This window comes from Eleginops maclovinus, chromosome 10 (assembly GCF_036324505.1).
Source record: "Eleginops maclovinus isolate JMC-PN-2008 ecotype Puerto Natales chromosome 10, JC_Emac_rtc_rv5, whole genome shotgun sequence".
Lineage (NCBI taxonomy): Eukaryota > Metazoa > Chordata > Actinopteri > Perciformes > Eleginopidae > Eleginops > Eleginops maclovinus.
In genome coordinates, this window is record NC_086358.1 from 19,749,038 (window position 1) to 19,765,711 (window position 16,674).

A 16,674-nucleotide genomic window follows, 5' to 3' on the forward strand; every position below is an offset into this window, starting at 1 on the left:
GGCACACAGGCTATACAACTACATTTAGGCGGATCTACAGATAGCCTTTCACTGCTGTTTAGATTCAACATGCCGATAAGAGCTTTTCTGTGCTGTTAAAAAGACGAGAGTCGCTTTCATCCAGCATGGAAAAGAATCATAGCTGCTGTCGTACTGTTAAATTAATCTTGATGGTGTGGCTAAACTAGGTCTGACCTGGGTTATTTTAGCCTCAGAACAAGGATCAGGGACTTAAAGTGTGAAACCTGGTCTAGATGCTGATAGATTGAGCCAAGGACCTGGTTTCACTTAGTTTGACAGACATGATTCTCAACTTACAGACCAAAATCTTTCGTTTTACTGATTGGCTAACTTATTTATCAAAGTGTGTTGTTGATAGATTTCAACACTTGCCTTCAAATGACAAAATAAACACAATTTATACTTTGTTTATTCCCTAGGTAATTTCATCTCTGAAGAACTGATAGCATGTCACAGGTAAATTCTCAAGGGAAAAAACATGCAACGAAGCAGAAGGAAAAAAAAAAAAGTCAGCAGAAAAATGCGAGACAGAACGGTTCCAAAGCATCACATTCTCCCTCTGAAGAGCTGAGTGTGAAAGAAAGAAATAGAGGGAATTTACCAACTCTAGAAGACAGCAAGACATTGGAAGTGAAGAGCAATAGAAGGAATAAAGTAGATCACAGTAAAACGAGAAGTTCAGGAACAAAAGAACAAGTTGGGAGCACACTAGGAAATGACAAAACCGCAAAACCTAGATCACAAACTCATCATGACAGAGATAGTAAGATGGGCGTAAACAAGACTACCAAACTCAAGCCCCTACCAAAAGCAACTATACAAGGAAGGATCAACAAGAAACTCCCCCCTAAGCCTGATAACAAGAGAAGAGGGAAAGTGTCAGAGAGTGAGGAGGAGGACTCTGAAAGTGATACAGAAGACTCAGCGGAGGTCACTGAAGAGGAAATTAGTAACGATGAGAAAGAGGAGGATCAGGGAAGTAACGAAGAGCCATCTGAGACACATGGGACTGAGGACAGCAGTGAGGAGGAGGCTGAGGCGTTAGATACTCAACGAAATAAAGAACAGACCAAAAACGAAGAATCAGACAAAGAGCTTTCAGAGGAAGCAAATTCCACAAGTGAACCAGCCACATCAAGCGAAGAAGAGGAAAGTGAGAAGGAAGTATCTGACAAGGCTATCCGTGATGAGAGCGAGGAGGAGATAACCCATGAGAACGCCTCTGAAAAGCCGACAGCTGATAAAGGCGGCAGACGACGCAGACAGACTCCACGTCCTTCGAAGCTTGCTCAAGGTCCGAAAAACAAGATGAACAAAAAGACAAAGGCAGATAAGCAGGCAGAGAAGGCTGAGAAACAGAGAGCCAAAGCAGAGAAGAAGAGGTTAGAAAAGGAAGCCAAACAAAAAGCCAAGGAAGAAAAAAAGAAAAAGACTAAAACACACAAAGAGGAAAAACCCAGTTCCGCAACGGAGGAGATTCAATCACCAAAAGGTAAAACAAAGGATACTAATGAGAAAGATGCTCCTGAAGAAACTGACCCAGAGGAGGAAGAGGAGGAGGCTGAATCTACCTTGACCAAAGCCATCAAAGGCCAAAACCGAATGATGCTTCTGAAAGACAAAGGTAAAGACCTCAAGACCATTCTGAAGACGGAAGAAGAGCAGGACGCTGGACATGTCGTCAAAGGGCTTCCACAGAGCTTGCTCTTGGGGAAAGTCAAGATGTCATCCCTCCAGCAGAAAGCAAATAAGATGTTAGCCAAACCGGCAGAAGATTCATCAGAAAGTGAGGCCATTGATTTGGGGTCCAGCAGACCCATGGAGCGTTTGATAGCACGAAGAAAAGGTGTAACCACTCTTCGGCGAATGTCTGGTTGGCTTCATAAAAACATGCCACGGGGGTTGAACATGAGAAAGAAGCTCTCCGCTTGGACTAAAGCCATCAGTTTTACCCATTGGCTATCCTTTCGGACCATAAAACAGAAGCAAGGGCCAAGAAAAGCTAAGGTCAATATTCTCAAACACAGGATGGCCATGAGAGTTGCCAGTAAAACCAGCCTGGTCAGTCAGAAAAAGAAGAGTTCCTCTGTGGACAAAATTGGTAAAGAGAATGCTGGCCTGCAGGAAAATACAGCAGACGGAGGGGAGGATGCGGTCCTAGCTGGGGAGAAAGAAGTAGAAGCCAAATATGCTGTGGTATTCCCCAGGATGAACAAACTGGGCAAGGCGAAGACAGCCACCGTCTCCCAGGCAACTGCTGGACCCTCTACTGCCTCAAGTGCCACTGGACCACCAGGGGAACCCACTACATCACAGCCAAAACCCCCAAAACCAGGTGCCAGGCTGGTGCTTCCTGTCAAACCAGATCTCAGCCTCCTGAAGTCCATCAAGAAGTCCTTGCCAGGAGCGTTAATGGCAGGTACAGATGTGTCAGAGAGGAGCCCTGGGTCCAGCGGTGCGCCAGAGGTACCATCCAACACGGAGGATAAAACCAGGAGAGCAATGCTAGACAATCAAGATGGAGGGAATGTGCTACAAGCTGCAAGACAAAAACTGGACCCCTCCAAGATCAACCTGACTAAGATGTCCTTGTCAGGGGGAGTGATCAATGGTGGACCAACTCGAGCCAAGGGGCCAGACCCAGAGAGAGATGCTGCAGTTGGGATTCCCAGGCCCAACACTCAGCCCTTTCCAAATGGGGAGGCAAGTGCTGGGATATCAGGTGTCCGGTCCTTGTATGAAGAGGAGGCAGACAGGGAAGTGGCCCAGCTGATGGGTGAGGGGGGTATATATGCGATTGCCCAACCAGAGGTGCACTGGGCTGGTAACCCGCGGATGAGTGGGGACCCTCAGGTATGTGTTACATTTCTGGTGGTAGGCTTTTCATAAGAACACTGTTTTGAGTATAAAACCTCACTCTGTCACTTGTACCAGTCATAGAGAATTAACAAAAGAGGGGTGCGAGAACAATCTGTGTGATTCAAGGACTCTTTTGAGGTCAATCCTCTTTCTTTGCTGTGTGTGGGATCAGGACTGGCTGCGTGCTGAGAACCTGTTGCCCCACCAAACAGTGGAGAAGCTAACCAAGTGGACAGTTTATGATGATATGGGCCAGGCAAGGACTGTTCCTGCTCACAATGGCAGGGGCCCCTGGGAATCAGAGGACCCCACCCAGGAGATGCTGGAGAGTCGATTGAACAACACACAGGTATTGATACTAGATTATAAAAAAAGACACATTGGTTCCTCTGGCTTGGATGATAGAAGGAAATAGTATTGATACATTCTTTATAACTAGTGTTAAGGTGTAAAGCAAATTCATGAGCTTTACTCACTCGTTTTTGCCACTGTATTGCAGACAAAATGCAGACAATTTGCTACAAACAGACAAAGGATTAACTGTGCAGTCATAATCTACACATGGCTAGCAAAGTATGTATTGCTTAACTGAACTGAAAACCTATGGGGACATTTGGTACTTCTGTTATTTTTCTCCATATTTTTCACTTCTTCTTTTAGCCATACACTTGTGGAGTCATAAAGCCTTGAACTTTCCATTGGTCAAACCTTCACATCTGTTTTAAATTAAAAACATTTTCCACTCAGACACATATTTGTATCGATTTGGACCTTTAAGTATTATTACCACTGTCTCCAGTACCAGAGAGTCATGTGTACAGACTATGAAGAGCAGGCTCAAGAGGCAAAGTCATTGGATTACTAAAAACAACAATTATTTGCAGAAATGTAAGTGAAGCACAGACAAATAACCCAATAACGCTTAACCCAGAGTTTATTATAGCTAGACCACGAACAAAGAACTTTGTAGGACTTTGGTGGCTCTTCTTTTGTATTTCCACTGTAGCTAGCATTAGCTAACCTAGCTTAGTTAGCAATGTGCATCAGCAGTTTGCATAGTGAAACATTAATTGGAAAGCCCTGTTTTAAATCAACTCACATGGAAAAAAATAACAGCCAATTTAGACTTTGTTTTAGTACAAAGTGTAAAGCTAACAAGCCAGGTTAAGAGCGTAGACCCTGATAGACTACGTGCTAATTAGCGCTAACATAGATAAGATGATATTAGAATTTTACTCTCACGCTGTAAACCTGTATATTTCTCCTGTGAAGTTGGGCATTTTAAATGTATATTGGAAGGACCAAAGCTTGTCATGATTGATATAAATGTAGTTGTTCAGTTTGGTGGGACAGTTGTGTCTGTTGTAGTCTATTTGATTGTGATACTACAATTGATCTACCAATCCTTATTGAGCACTCTGCAGGAAAACCTTGTTAGTACCTGGAACTCGCATTTATTATCAGCTCTTGAGCAATGCCCTAATATAGCTCCTGGAACTTTTTAAGAAAAGCGGCCATTGAACAACAAAAAAAATAAAGAACCAATGAAAAAATGAATCTAGCAAAAAGGACAACATTCCCTCCAATTCAGAAAAGTTAAACGGTTGTTGTCAAATGGTCAGAATGTCAGCATATCAGTTCTACCTCATCACTTTTGGGCTGTGTGCAGAGGAGACAAAAGGACATAAAAGACTTGCTGGTTAATTTATTTCCTGGTCTGTGCTGATACAATAGAGCATACAACACACTGCTGTGAGATTGCAGTATATCACCTATCACTGCTCCACTGCTGCGAGAAGATTGGTTACCTACGGTGGAAAATTGAGGTGTGGAGAGGGACTGTAGGCTGAACAAACAAAACACATCTTAAACCATGAAGGAGCCTCTCTGGTGAAGGAGCCTTTACTTCATTTGATTTTAGCCAGACTAAGAGATGGCTGTGGACAGAAGGTAAGTGTCTGGAGGTCATGGTCCTGACTGAAGGGAGGTTTTGAAATGGACGGTGTTGAGCTTTAATATTTATGTCCTCATTGCTGCTCATGTCTGCCTTTTCCAGGTGGTGATGCCTGGCAGCAAAACATCTGTAGAAGTGGATGAGGTGGAGGACCTGTCCCAGCTAGAGTGAGTTTCTCCCTCTCCCTCTCTCTCTCACACACACACACACACACACACACACACACACACACACACACACACACACACACACACACACACACACACACACACACACACACACACACACACACACACACACACACACACATTTCCTACAGTATAAATATGCACTGTTTCAACCTGTCTCTCAGAGAGGTGTGTGAGAGCTCCGTGCTTCTCAATCTGAAGAAGAGGTTCCACCGTGACTGTATCTATGTAAGTTTCATGACTGTCTATGATCTCAAACATTTCAAAGGTTATATGTTCTATCATAGGGGTATCCAAACTACGGCTCGGGGGCCAACTGTGTCCCGTGGTCCCTATTTAATCAGCCCGCAGCAAATTCTAAAAGTATAATGGAATATGGCCCCTATTTGTACTTCTTAAATATATATGTACAAATATATTGCAAACTAGTATTCATGTGTTAATAAGCCCATTGTCAAATAAATTCAGTCAATTCAAGTTGAACATAATTTCTAACAAATCTTAGTTGATTAAACAAAGAAAAATCAATCAATCTGAGTCTTCTGTTTTAAGGAATGAGTTGCCCACACTTGAAACAAAATAAATGAAACCCTATGGAGAGCTGTGATGTAGACTGTTTTCTTTCTCAAAGCATATTCAAGTATCAAGCATAATTGACCTACATTTGATTGATTCTAACTTATTATTTATCTTATAAGGCAAAATATCTCATATCGAGTGAGGGGCCCAGCCCTTGGTATATTTTTCAGTCTTTGGTCCTCCATGAAAAATGTTTGGACACCCTTGGTCCGTCATATATGTGAAATACTTTCTTACTGCAACAGACATTTTATAAAGAGGTTCTTCAAAAAAAAACTTTAAATATATTAGAAAAACACAGAATAAAGTCAGCTAAAACGTTAAAGATCCATCCACTGCGAATGTCCACGAGACATAGTGAGGGGATAAGATAAATGTTTGTACTGCTTTACTGCTACATGACTTAAGCATATTGTAGATAGAAAGCAACAGAAACTAAATTAAATCACAAATAAATATTACAGTCCCCCCCCCAACAATAATGTTTTCAGTGTGTTTATTATCTAAATTTCATTTCCTTTGTCCCCAGACTTACATTGGCAACATGATGCTGTCCATTAACCCCTTCAAGGCCCTTAACATCTACACAGAGGAGCTGAGACACAAGTATGAGGGCAAAGAGCAGCAGAGAAACGCCCCGTGAGCAGACCCTTTCTTTCTTTCTTTGTTTTACTGTCAGCTTGCTTGTTGCGCCTCATCAAAGGTTTCAGCCCATCAGAACGTTTCTGCCGTACGTTTTTCTTTCCTAATGATTGACCTTCTGTTGTTCTATGCTTCAGCCATGTGTATGCCATAGCTGACGCTGCTTTCAGTCAGTCTCAGGCCTCCACTCAGGAGCAGTGCATCATCATCAGGTACTGACCCGGACACCCTTATCATCATGTATCATCTCTCTGCTCTTTCCTCTATAACACAGAGAAATATTATACAAAATAATGCTTCATGTTTTTCAATGAAAGTATTACCCTTCATTCAGTCACACACCTGTACAGTGTCGTGCCCCCCTATTGTGACTCAAAAGTCAAACAAAATTCCAGCGCCACTGTCCCATCTGGTAGCAGAGTGAGCTACTGAGCCACACCGAGGCACTGGGTGACATCTTCTTTCATCACCATGAACACACACACTAGTTTTTGATACAATTCCACATACACTGTCATTCTGTTTCCGATATCGACTAGAGCAGTAGTCATTTGTATGGTAGGTTTATTTTCACAGTGAGAGACAGAATATAAAAAAAAAAAAAAGAATGAATATGCATTTAATTGGGGGAAATAAATATCTGATCCCCTTACAAAACTAGTCTTAGGGGAAGGAGGTTATCAGCCAATATTTTACGATACATAGCCCCCTCCATCCTCCCCTCGAAGCAGTGAACCGCCCTGTCCCCTTAGCAGAAAAACCCCCCCACAACATCATGTTTCCACCTCCATGCTTGACACTGGGGATGGTGTTCTTGGCGTCATACTCAGCATCTCTCTTCCTCCAAAAACTACATGTGGAGTTGATGCCAAAGATCTTGATTCTGGTCTCATCTGACCACATCACCTTCCCATAAGCCTTCTCTGAATCATTCACTGGCAGACTTCAGACGGCCTGTATATATATATATATATATATATGTGCCATGCAAGGCAGATTATATCCAATCAGAATTGAACTTTATGAAATAAAAAATGCAAATATGCAAATATGTTTTGTATTAAATAAAATGACAGACTTGGAGCCAATCCTGGGAACTCACCACACGTGAAAAATGTGACATGTTGCAAACCCAACCCCTGACACTTTTTGAAATAGTAACATGTAAAGTACGCATTCTAGTACACTCTGAGAAGAAAATAAATACATCTATTATTACCCGACATATTTAATTATATTTAATGCCATTTATCTTTTGTTACTTTGTTCTGACAGCTGAAGCTGCTCCTCACAGAGAGGAGGAAGAAGAGAGCAGCTGTGTAATTGATTTTAGATTGTGGATAAGGGTAGATAGCCTCCATTGTTTTGTGGGTCAAATGAAAGACAGCCTACACATTTTTTTTTGTTATTATAAAAAAAGAAAACGGTAAATGACATGGATGTATAAAGAGTAGTTCTACCGCAAAGTTATTCTCCGTGGGGACTTGCAGCAACACCCTGATAGGCCAAAGACTCGAGAAGATGATCACGACATGACAGCAGTTTTCAAATCCGTTTCTGTTCTCCGACATTTCCAGTCAAACCGCTACTGTACGCAAAGTTTGACATTTTACCGTGTTTCTTTTTCTTTTTCTCAACTTTCTTTTTTTCACTTGCGTATTTGCGACCCACTCAAAATGGGTCTGCGACCCACCAGTTGAGAACCACTGGACTAGACCACAAAATATGGATTCATCCGCCACTGAAAATAGTCCCCATAAATTCAATATTTCCTCCTCTTCCAGTAATTTTTCCAAGATATACAATGGCCAGCCTTTTTAGAAATCAAAATATGCATTTATTTAAGTGATTGTATAAAGATGTGCATCAGCATTCCTTCCTTAAAGGCGGACATATAATACATGTAGACAGTGTGTTATTTAAACCACTGCTCAACATCAGCATGCTAATCTTATAGTCATTCTAGTCATGTTAGCTTGTCAGGATTTAGCTCAGCACAGCCTCACAGATCTGCCAGCATTACTATACTTTAAGATTTATTTTATGGTACATTGTATACAGTCAATAATAAGTTGTGTTAATGTTTGCCCTGATTGCTAAGGGGATAATGTGCCAACCATGAGCTGAGCGCGACCCTGGTTTATTTCGAGACATGCACCTTTGTAGCATTTCACCAACATTTTAAGCAATGTCATATTTATGTTAATATTATTTCTTGTGCAGCGGCCAGAGTGGTTCAGGGAAGACTGAAGCTACCAAGCTGATAGTACACTACCTCAGCTCCATGTACCAGAGCCAGGACCAGCACCTGCGGCAGGTAATTCTCTCAGGAAAACTAGAGAAAACCCACTTTAATTACATGTGGAGTTTCATTGTATCCTTTGGTCATGCGCTTATTTTGTATTTAATTTATTTCTATCTCCTCCAGCCCATGGAGGTCTTTCCCATCCTGGAGAGTTTCGGGAATGCCAAGACTATCCTCAACAACAACTCCAGCCGCTTCGGCAAGTACCTCCACATCCACATTCTCCAGTGAGTCCATACATACATATCTTTTTAGGTTCCCCTGATTGAGTTTTTGTTTTTATGTGTCATCTGTCTCTCTTCTTGGTTGACAGTGGCATTGTTGTGGGGACTTCGCTGTCCAAATATCTCCTGGAGAAGTCCAGGGTTGTGTTTCAGGTGAGGACATTAAGTGATGTGTGCTCAAACAGACATAATGGAGGAGTCATGATGTTACATTTATCAGAATCAGAATCAGATCAGAAATACTTTATTTATCCCAAACTCTGACATATTTTCATTGCAGCAGCGAAATACAAAAGAAGAAGCATAACAAATAACAAATAATTAGAACTAAAAATAAAAATGAAAAATATACAAATGTCGAGGTGTGCATGTTATGTCCAGTTAACAGAGAGGCTATGGAGCAGTGAGTTATCTGCCAGCCAGAGGGGAATTACTGTAGAGTGTTATTGCAGTGGGCAGGAATGTTCTCGTGTATCTGTCCTTGTGACAGCGGAGCTGGAGCAGTCTGTTTGAGAAGGAGCTCCGCTGTCCTTCCAGCTGCAGGTGGAGAGGGTGGGTGGGGTCCCATGATGGACAACAATTTGTCAGTCCTCCTCTCCACCACAGCCTCAAAAAGGTCCAGTTTGATGCCGATGACAGAGCCAGCTTTTTTAATTAATTTGTTAAGTCTTCTGGTGTCACCGGCCCTGATGCTGCCCCCCCAGCAGATGGCTGCAGAGAAGAGTGCACTAGCAACAGCCTGGTAGAACATCTCCAACATCTTGCTGTGCACGTTGAAGGATCCTCCTCAGGAAATAGAGTCAGCTCATCCCCTTGTAAACAGCGTCAGTGTTGGCCCTCCAGTTCAGTCCATTGTCTAGGAGCACTCCCAAGTATTGTATTCCTCCACCACAGCCACATCCTCTCCCAGAATGCACAGGAGCAGTGGAGACGTCCTCTTCCTCCTGAAGTCAATGACCGTCTCTCTGGTCTTGGCCACATTCAGAAGCAGATGGTTTCTTCCAGTCCACTCCACAAAATCCTCCACCAGCGCTATGTACTCCTCCTCCTGTCCATCCCTTATACACCCTACCACTGCAGAGTCATCCAAAAATGTCTGCAGATGGCATGACTCTGAGTTGTATTGAAAGTCAGTGGTGTATAAGGTGAACAGGAAAGGAGACAGCACAGTCCCCTGAGGGGCTCCTGTACTACCAACCACCACATCAGACAGAAGACTGCCCAGCTGGACATACTGTGGCCTGTCTGTGAGGTAGCTGGTAATCCAGGGGATGGTGGACGTCTCTACCCTCAAAGCCTGCAGCTTGTCACTCAGTAGCCGTGGCTGGATTGTGTTGAATGCACTGGAGAAATCAAAGAAGTTGATTCTCACAGTGCACCCCGATCCATCCAGGTATGAGTGAGCACGCTGCAGCAGGTAGATAATGGCATCATCCACCCCCAGGTGAGGCTGGTAGGCAGTGAACAGTTTTATATGACATTTACTTGTATTTATTTTTGTGTATTTATTCTACAATTACAATATTAATACAGACAATTTCTGAATCCGATAAACAAACAAAATGTGCAGAAGCGGGAGGGCAGAAAGCATAGCTTATACAGAAAGCAGACCTCCTGTTAGTCTTCTAGGTGCAGGATAAAAAATGTAAAAAAATGAATCAATAATTAAATACTGACACAAATAAACACAATTCTTTATATACAGTGCTCAGTGTAAATGTGTACACCCCCTTCGAAAAGTAACATTTTAAACAATATCTCAATGAACACAAAAACTATTTCCAAAATGTTGACAAGACTAAGTTTTATATAACATCTGTTTAACTTATAACATGAAAGTAAGGTTAATAATATAACTCAGATTACACATTTTTCAGTTTTACTCAAATAAGGGCGATGCAAAAATGAGTACACCCCACTGAAAGTCTCTGGAGCAAAGCTACATTTTAGACTACAAATGTGTAATTTAACAATAATCAACCACAGGTGAGTCTAGTTATTCACTGCACAGGTGTCCAGCAGACAGCTGACTATGAACGGGTGTTACTTAAAGAAAACCCCTTCCCTTTTCATGTTGTTAGCAATGGCACCACATGGAAGAGAAATGTCACAAGACCTGAGAAAGAAAACTATTTCTTTACACCGCAAAGGTGAAGGCTACAAGAAGATCAGCACAGCTTTACTTATCAGTCAGAATAAAGTGGTACAACAACTTTAAAAAGATGGAACTGCAACCATCTCACAGAGACGTCCAGGTCGTCCACGGAAGTTAACACAGGAGCGTCTTCTGATGAGAAGGGTCGAAGAAAATCGGCATGCAAGTTCACTGCAGTTATCTAAGGAAGTAGAAATCCAAACTGGGGTGAATATTTCCCGTGACACAATACGGCGTACACTGCAGAGGAATGCATGCATGGGTGCCGTCCACGAAGGAAGCCTCTCCTAAAGCACAGGCACAAAAAAGCCCGCCTAGAGTTTGCCAGGGCCCATGCTGACAAAGATGAAGACTACTGGGACTCTATACTCTGGAGTGATGAGACCAAGATAAACGTTTTTGGAACTGATGGCTTCAAAACTGTATGGTGTCGCAAAGGTGAGAATACAAAGAAACATGCATGGTGCCTGCAGTGAAACATGGGGGTGGCAGTGTCCTTATGTGGGGGTGCATGAGTGCTGCTGGTGTCGGGGAGCTGCGTTTCATTGATGGCATCCTGAATTCACAGATGTACTGCTCTATGCTGAAAGAGAAGGTGCTACCATCACTCCGTGCCCTTGGTCGTAGTGCACTTTTCCAACATGACAATGATCCTAAACACACATCTAAGGCCACTGTTGGATTTCTGAAGAAGAACAGGGTGAAAGTGATTCAGTGGCCAAGTATGGCTCCTGATCTGAACCCAATTGAACACCTATGGGGAATTGTGAAGAGACAAGCGGAGCATCACTCTCCATCCAGCATCCAGTCTCTAAAAGAGGTCATTCTTAAAGAATGGAAAAAGTTTGATGTAGCAAAATGTTTCCAACTTGTTCATTCCATGCCTAGAAGACTTGGTGCTGTCATTAAAAATCATGGAGGCCAAACAAAGTACTAGATGTAGTAGTTTTTGTTGTGGGGTGTACTCATTTTTGCATCGCCCTTATTTGAGTAAAACTGAAAAATGTGTAATCTGAGTTATATTATTAACCTTACTTTCATGTTATAAGTTAAACAGATGTTATATTAAACTTAGTCTTGTCAACATTTTGGAAATAGTTTTTGTGTTCATTGAGATATTGTTTAAAATGTTACTTTTCAAAGGGGGTGTACTCATTTACACTGAGCACTGCACATACAGATGTACACCCAGTTTCCAGGGTGAAAAGAAAATAATAAGGTACAAATACATTCCTACAAATTCATGTTCAAATAACAAGACAGTAAAGATTCTCATCCTTTTTTTATATAAAATAAGATAATTAACATAATTACGATAATAGCCATCATATTTATAATTATTATTTTCGTTAGCCATCATCATCGTCATACATCCATATCATTTTTGTAAGGTAAACAAAAAGCACAATGAGCAAAAAAACAAACAAATTAAAACCAAATTAAATAAGAACAATGAACAGCAGCTAGGTACTGTATACCCATTTTTGGTTAATCTGAGTAGTCTGCTAACAAAATCTTTCTGAATCTTGATTTGAATTGTTTATGACAGTTGCGTTTGAGAGAGATTGTTTAAAACCATTCCATAGTTTTGCACCTAATATGGGTAAGCTGTGTGATTTAATGATTGTTCTGACTTGATTAAATGTCCGAGACTAGTGCCAGCTCGGGGTGTACTCGTGCCATTGCTTCCTAGGTTTTAAAGTGACTTTCAGAATGTCCGACACCATAGACCAGGGCTACACCATAGACCGGGGTGCTACACCATAGACCAGGGCTACACCATAGACCAGGGCTACACCATAGACCAGGGCTACACTATGTTTTTATTTAGTACATTTGTATATTTCTCATTTTTATTTTTACTTTTTAGTTCTAATTATTTGTTATTTGTTTTGCTTCTTTTTGTATTTGACTGCTGCAATGAAAATTTCTTCGCAGTTTGGGATAAATAAAGTATTTCTGATTCTGACTGATATTTTCAAAAAGCATAGGGCATGTGGTTGCCTTTCCTCTTAATTACATTTTCATTTTCAACATTCTGTCCCACTGGATTGGAATGTAAATAAGTAAACAACTGACCCACAGCTTTGTATGTGTAGTTTATTGCACTCATTCGTTCTGTATCCCTCCCCTGCAGGCCCACGAGGAGAGGAACTTCCACGTGTTCTATGAGCTGCTCGCGGGGATGAACGACTGGGACAAACAGGAGCTCTACCTGCAAGGACCCGAGACATATTACTACCTGAACCAAGTACACCACTCATCAATAAGCTATTCTCCATTTCCATAATGTTTTCTCTTCCATATACAGTGGGGCAAAAAAGTATTTAGTCAGCCACCAATTGTGCAAGTTCTCCCATTTAAAAAGATGAGAGAGGCCTGTAATTTTTATCATAGGTAACCCTCAACTATGAGAGACAGAATGAGAAAAAAAATCCAGGAAATCACATTTTAGGATTTTTAAAGAATTTATTTTCAAGTTATTGTGGAAAATAAGTATTTGGTCAATAACAAAAGTTCATCTCAATACTTTGTTATATACCCTTTGTTGGCAATGACAGAGGTCAAACGTTTTCTGTAAGTCTTCACAAGGTTTCCACACACTGTTGCTGGTATTTTGGCCCATTCCTCCATGCAGATCTCCTCTAAAGCAGTGATGTTTTGGGGCTGTCGCTGGGCAACACAGACTTTCAACTCCCTCCGAAGATTTTCTATGGGGTTGAGATCTGGAGACTGGCTAGGCCGCTCCAGGACCTTGAAATGCTTCTTACGAAGCCACTCCTTCGTTGCCCTGGCGGTGTGTTTGGGATCATTGTCATGCTGAAAGACCCAGCCACGCTTCATCTTCAGTGCCCTTGCTGATGGAAGGAGGTTTTCACTCAAAATCTCACGATACATGGCCCCATTCATTCTTTCCTTTACACGGATCAGTCGTCCTGGTCCCTTTGCAGAAAAACAGCCCCAAAGCCTGATGTTTCCACCCCCATGCTTCACAGTAGGTATGGTGTTCTTTGGATGCAACTCTGCATTCTTTCTCCTCCAAACACAACGAGTTGAGTTTTTACCAAAAAGTTCTATTTTGGTTTCATCTGACCATATGACATTCTCCCAATCCTCTTCTGGATCATCCAAATGCCCTCTAGCAAACTTCAGACGGGCCTGGACATGTACTGGCTTAAGCAGGGGGACACGTCTGGAACTGCAGGATTTAAGTCCCTGGCGGCGTAGTGTGTTACTGATGGTCGCCTCTGTTACTTTGGTCCCAGCTCTCTGCAGGTCATTCACTAGGTCCCCCCGTGTGGTTCTGGGATTTTTGCTCACCGTTCTTGTGATCATTTTGACCCCACGGGGTGAGATCTTGCGTGGAGCCCCAGATCGAGGGAGATTAGCAGTGGTCTTGTATGTCTTCCATTTTCTAATAATTGCTCCCACAGTTGATTTCTTCACACCAAGCTGCTTACCTATTGCAGATTCAGTTTTCCCAGCCTGGTGCAGGTCTACAATTTTGTCTCTGGTCTCCTTTGACAGCTCTTTGGTCTTGGCCATAGTGGAGTTAGGAGTATGACTGTTTGAAGTTGTGGACAGGTGTCTTTTATACTGATAACGAGTTCAAAAAGGTGCCATTAATACAGGTAACGAGTGGAGGACAGAGGAGCCTCTTAAAGAAGAAGTTACAGGTCTGTGAGAGCCAGAAATCTTGCTTGTTTGTAGGTGACCAAATACTTATTTTACGAGGAATTTACCAATAAATTCATTAAAAATCCTACAATGTGATTTCCTGGATTTATTTTTCTCATTTTCTCTCTCATAGTTGAGGTATACCTATGATAAAAATTACAGGCCTCTCTCATCTTTTTAAATGGGAGAACTTGCACAATTGGTAGCTGACTAAATACTTTTTTGCCCCACTGTACATGTCCCACGTTCATTTTCTCCTTCAGGGTGGGGCGTGTGAGCTGAAGGGAAAGCAGGACAAGCAGGACTTCCAGCTGATGCTTCAGTGCTTTGAGACCATCGGCCTGCATGCTGACCAGATCTCCACCATCTGGGCCATCCTGTCCTCCATCCTGCAGCTCGGCAACGTCTGCTTTAGCTCATACGAGGTGTGTGTGTGTGTGTGATAATGATAAATACACATATCAGCCATTGTTATTATCCGTAATTTCTGCTCCAGAGCGAGTCGTTCGAGGTGGCGCGTATCTTCAGCGAGGCTGAGGCCAGGAGGGTCGGCTCTTTGTTGCAGATTTCTTCTGAGGCCTTGCAGACTGTCATCACTCACAGAGTCACAGTGAGCATCCCTCTTACATCAGCCTCCTGTTGAGTTATCATCCATATTTCTGAGCAACGATTCACCTTCTGGTCCACAGGAGACGACCTACGACCGGATCTACTGCCCTCTGTCTGTGGAAAGTGCCATAGAATCCAGGTGAGAACATTTCCAGACGCATGTTATCACAAATAGAAGACAAGTTTGTCGAACCAAAATCGAGAATTGTCCCTTGGAGAAAGTTCTCAGGTCATTCACCTGTGGCGGGGTGGTGAGGTGAAAATCTAGAGTATTAAAGTTTAATAAAAGGGGGACCGACAACGCCACCTGGGGACTTGCACCCCAAGATATAAACCTTCAAAGATTTGGGCACAAGTTCGTACTGAGGGGCAGAGACGTGTTTTGTACAGAAAAGAAACTTTTATTAATTATGAATAAAACAACAAAAGAAGCTAAGGAAGAGGATGCTAAAAGAGAAAATACAAAGTCATCACGTTGTAAACAATAGTACAGTTTAATATCTTTATTACTAACCAAAGGTTTTAAAATCTTTATGTAAAAGCTGACATTTAAATCAAAACAGAAAAATAAACTAAACCTCGGTGAGATGAGGCCAGTTAATGGGGTACCATACTACTTTGTGACACTCGGGTGCAACCAAATACTCACAGGTGCAGTCACAGCAAACCAGTCACAGCAAGTAGGTCACTCATTCGTGCTCCCCGGTGATCTCCACCACAGCAAACAGTGATACGGACTAGCCCTCCCCATATACTGGCACTCAGCTTGAATAGCAAACTAAGACTAAAAACTAAACCTAAACAAACAAGAAAATCCCAGCTGGCAAAAGGAACTAAACTAAACAAAACCAAAGTACCTATACAAAACTAAACTAAACAGCAATGAACAAAACAGCAATGAACAAAACAGCAATGAACAAAACAGCAGTGAACAAAACAGCAGCAGGTAAACCACCATAGGAAGTCAGCAGACAACTGCACCACCGACCATGAGGACAGGGCCATGGGGAAGGATGATTGCAGCAGGTGCCATTTATACTCTCTCTAATTAGGGGGAGTGGTTCGGGGAGGAGTCAGGCCCTGAGCTGCTTTTCCCAGCACCCAGCTACACACCCATTCATCTCCCTCCATTCAAAGTTGTCATGGTTAGAATGTAGATGAATGGAGAGCGTCATTTTTTGTCCACCCTCTTATGTTTCTTTTTCTTATCCTACTATTACAATATTAGTACAGACAATTTATGAATCCAACAAACAAACACAAATTAGTAGAAGGGACAGGGCAGAAAGCATAGCTTGTACAGAAAGCAGCCCTCCCGTTAGTCATCCAGTTTCAGGATAAAGAAAAATTGATGAATGAATTTAATTTAATTGATTAAATACCCACACAAATAAAGAACATTTTATATATACATACACCCAGTTTTCAGGGTGAAAACAAAATAATAGTCCCATGTTCAG

General features: G+C 42.1%; 1 protein-coding gene across 1 annotated transcript in view; it reads left to right on the top strand.

The window, feature by feature from the left end:
- The first annotated feature begins 789 nt into the window (after positions 1-789).
- myo15b (myosin XVB) overlaps positions 790-16,674 on the top strand; it is a 61,005-nt gene continuing 45,120 nt past the window's right edge. Inside the window, exons 1-13 of the mRNA XM_063893722.1 lie at positions 790-2,874; positions 3,053-3,229; positions 4,937-5,001; positions 5,187-5,250; positions 6,131-6,240; positions 6,381-6,455; positions 8,467-8,560; positions 8,672-8,775; positions 8,862-8,925; positions 13,065-13,178; positions 14,869-15,030; positions 15,102-15,215; positions 15,295-15,353. Of these exons, the coding sequence (XP_063749792.1) occupies positions 790-2,874; positions 3,053-3,229; positions 4,937-5,001; positions 5,187-5,250; positions 6,131-6,240; positions 6,381-6,455; positions 8,467-8,560; positions 8,672-8,775; positions 8,862-8,925; positions 13,065-13,178; positions 14,869-15,030; positions 15,102-15,215; positions 15,295-15,353 (3,287 nt within the window). The remainder of the gene's footprint in view (positions 2,875-3,052; positions 3,230-4,936; positions 5,002-5,186; positions 5,251-6,130; positions 6,241-6,380; positions 6,456-8,466; positions 8,561-8,671; positions 8,776-8,861; positions 8,926-13,064; positions 13,179-14,868; positions 15,031-15,101; positions 15,216-15,294; positions 15,354-16,674) is intronic.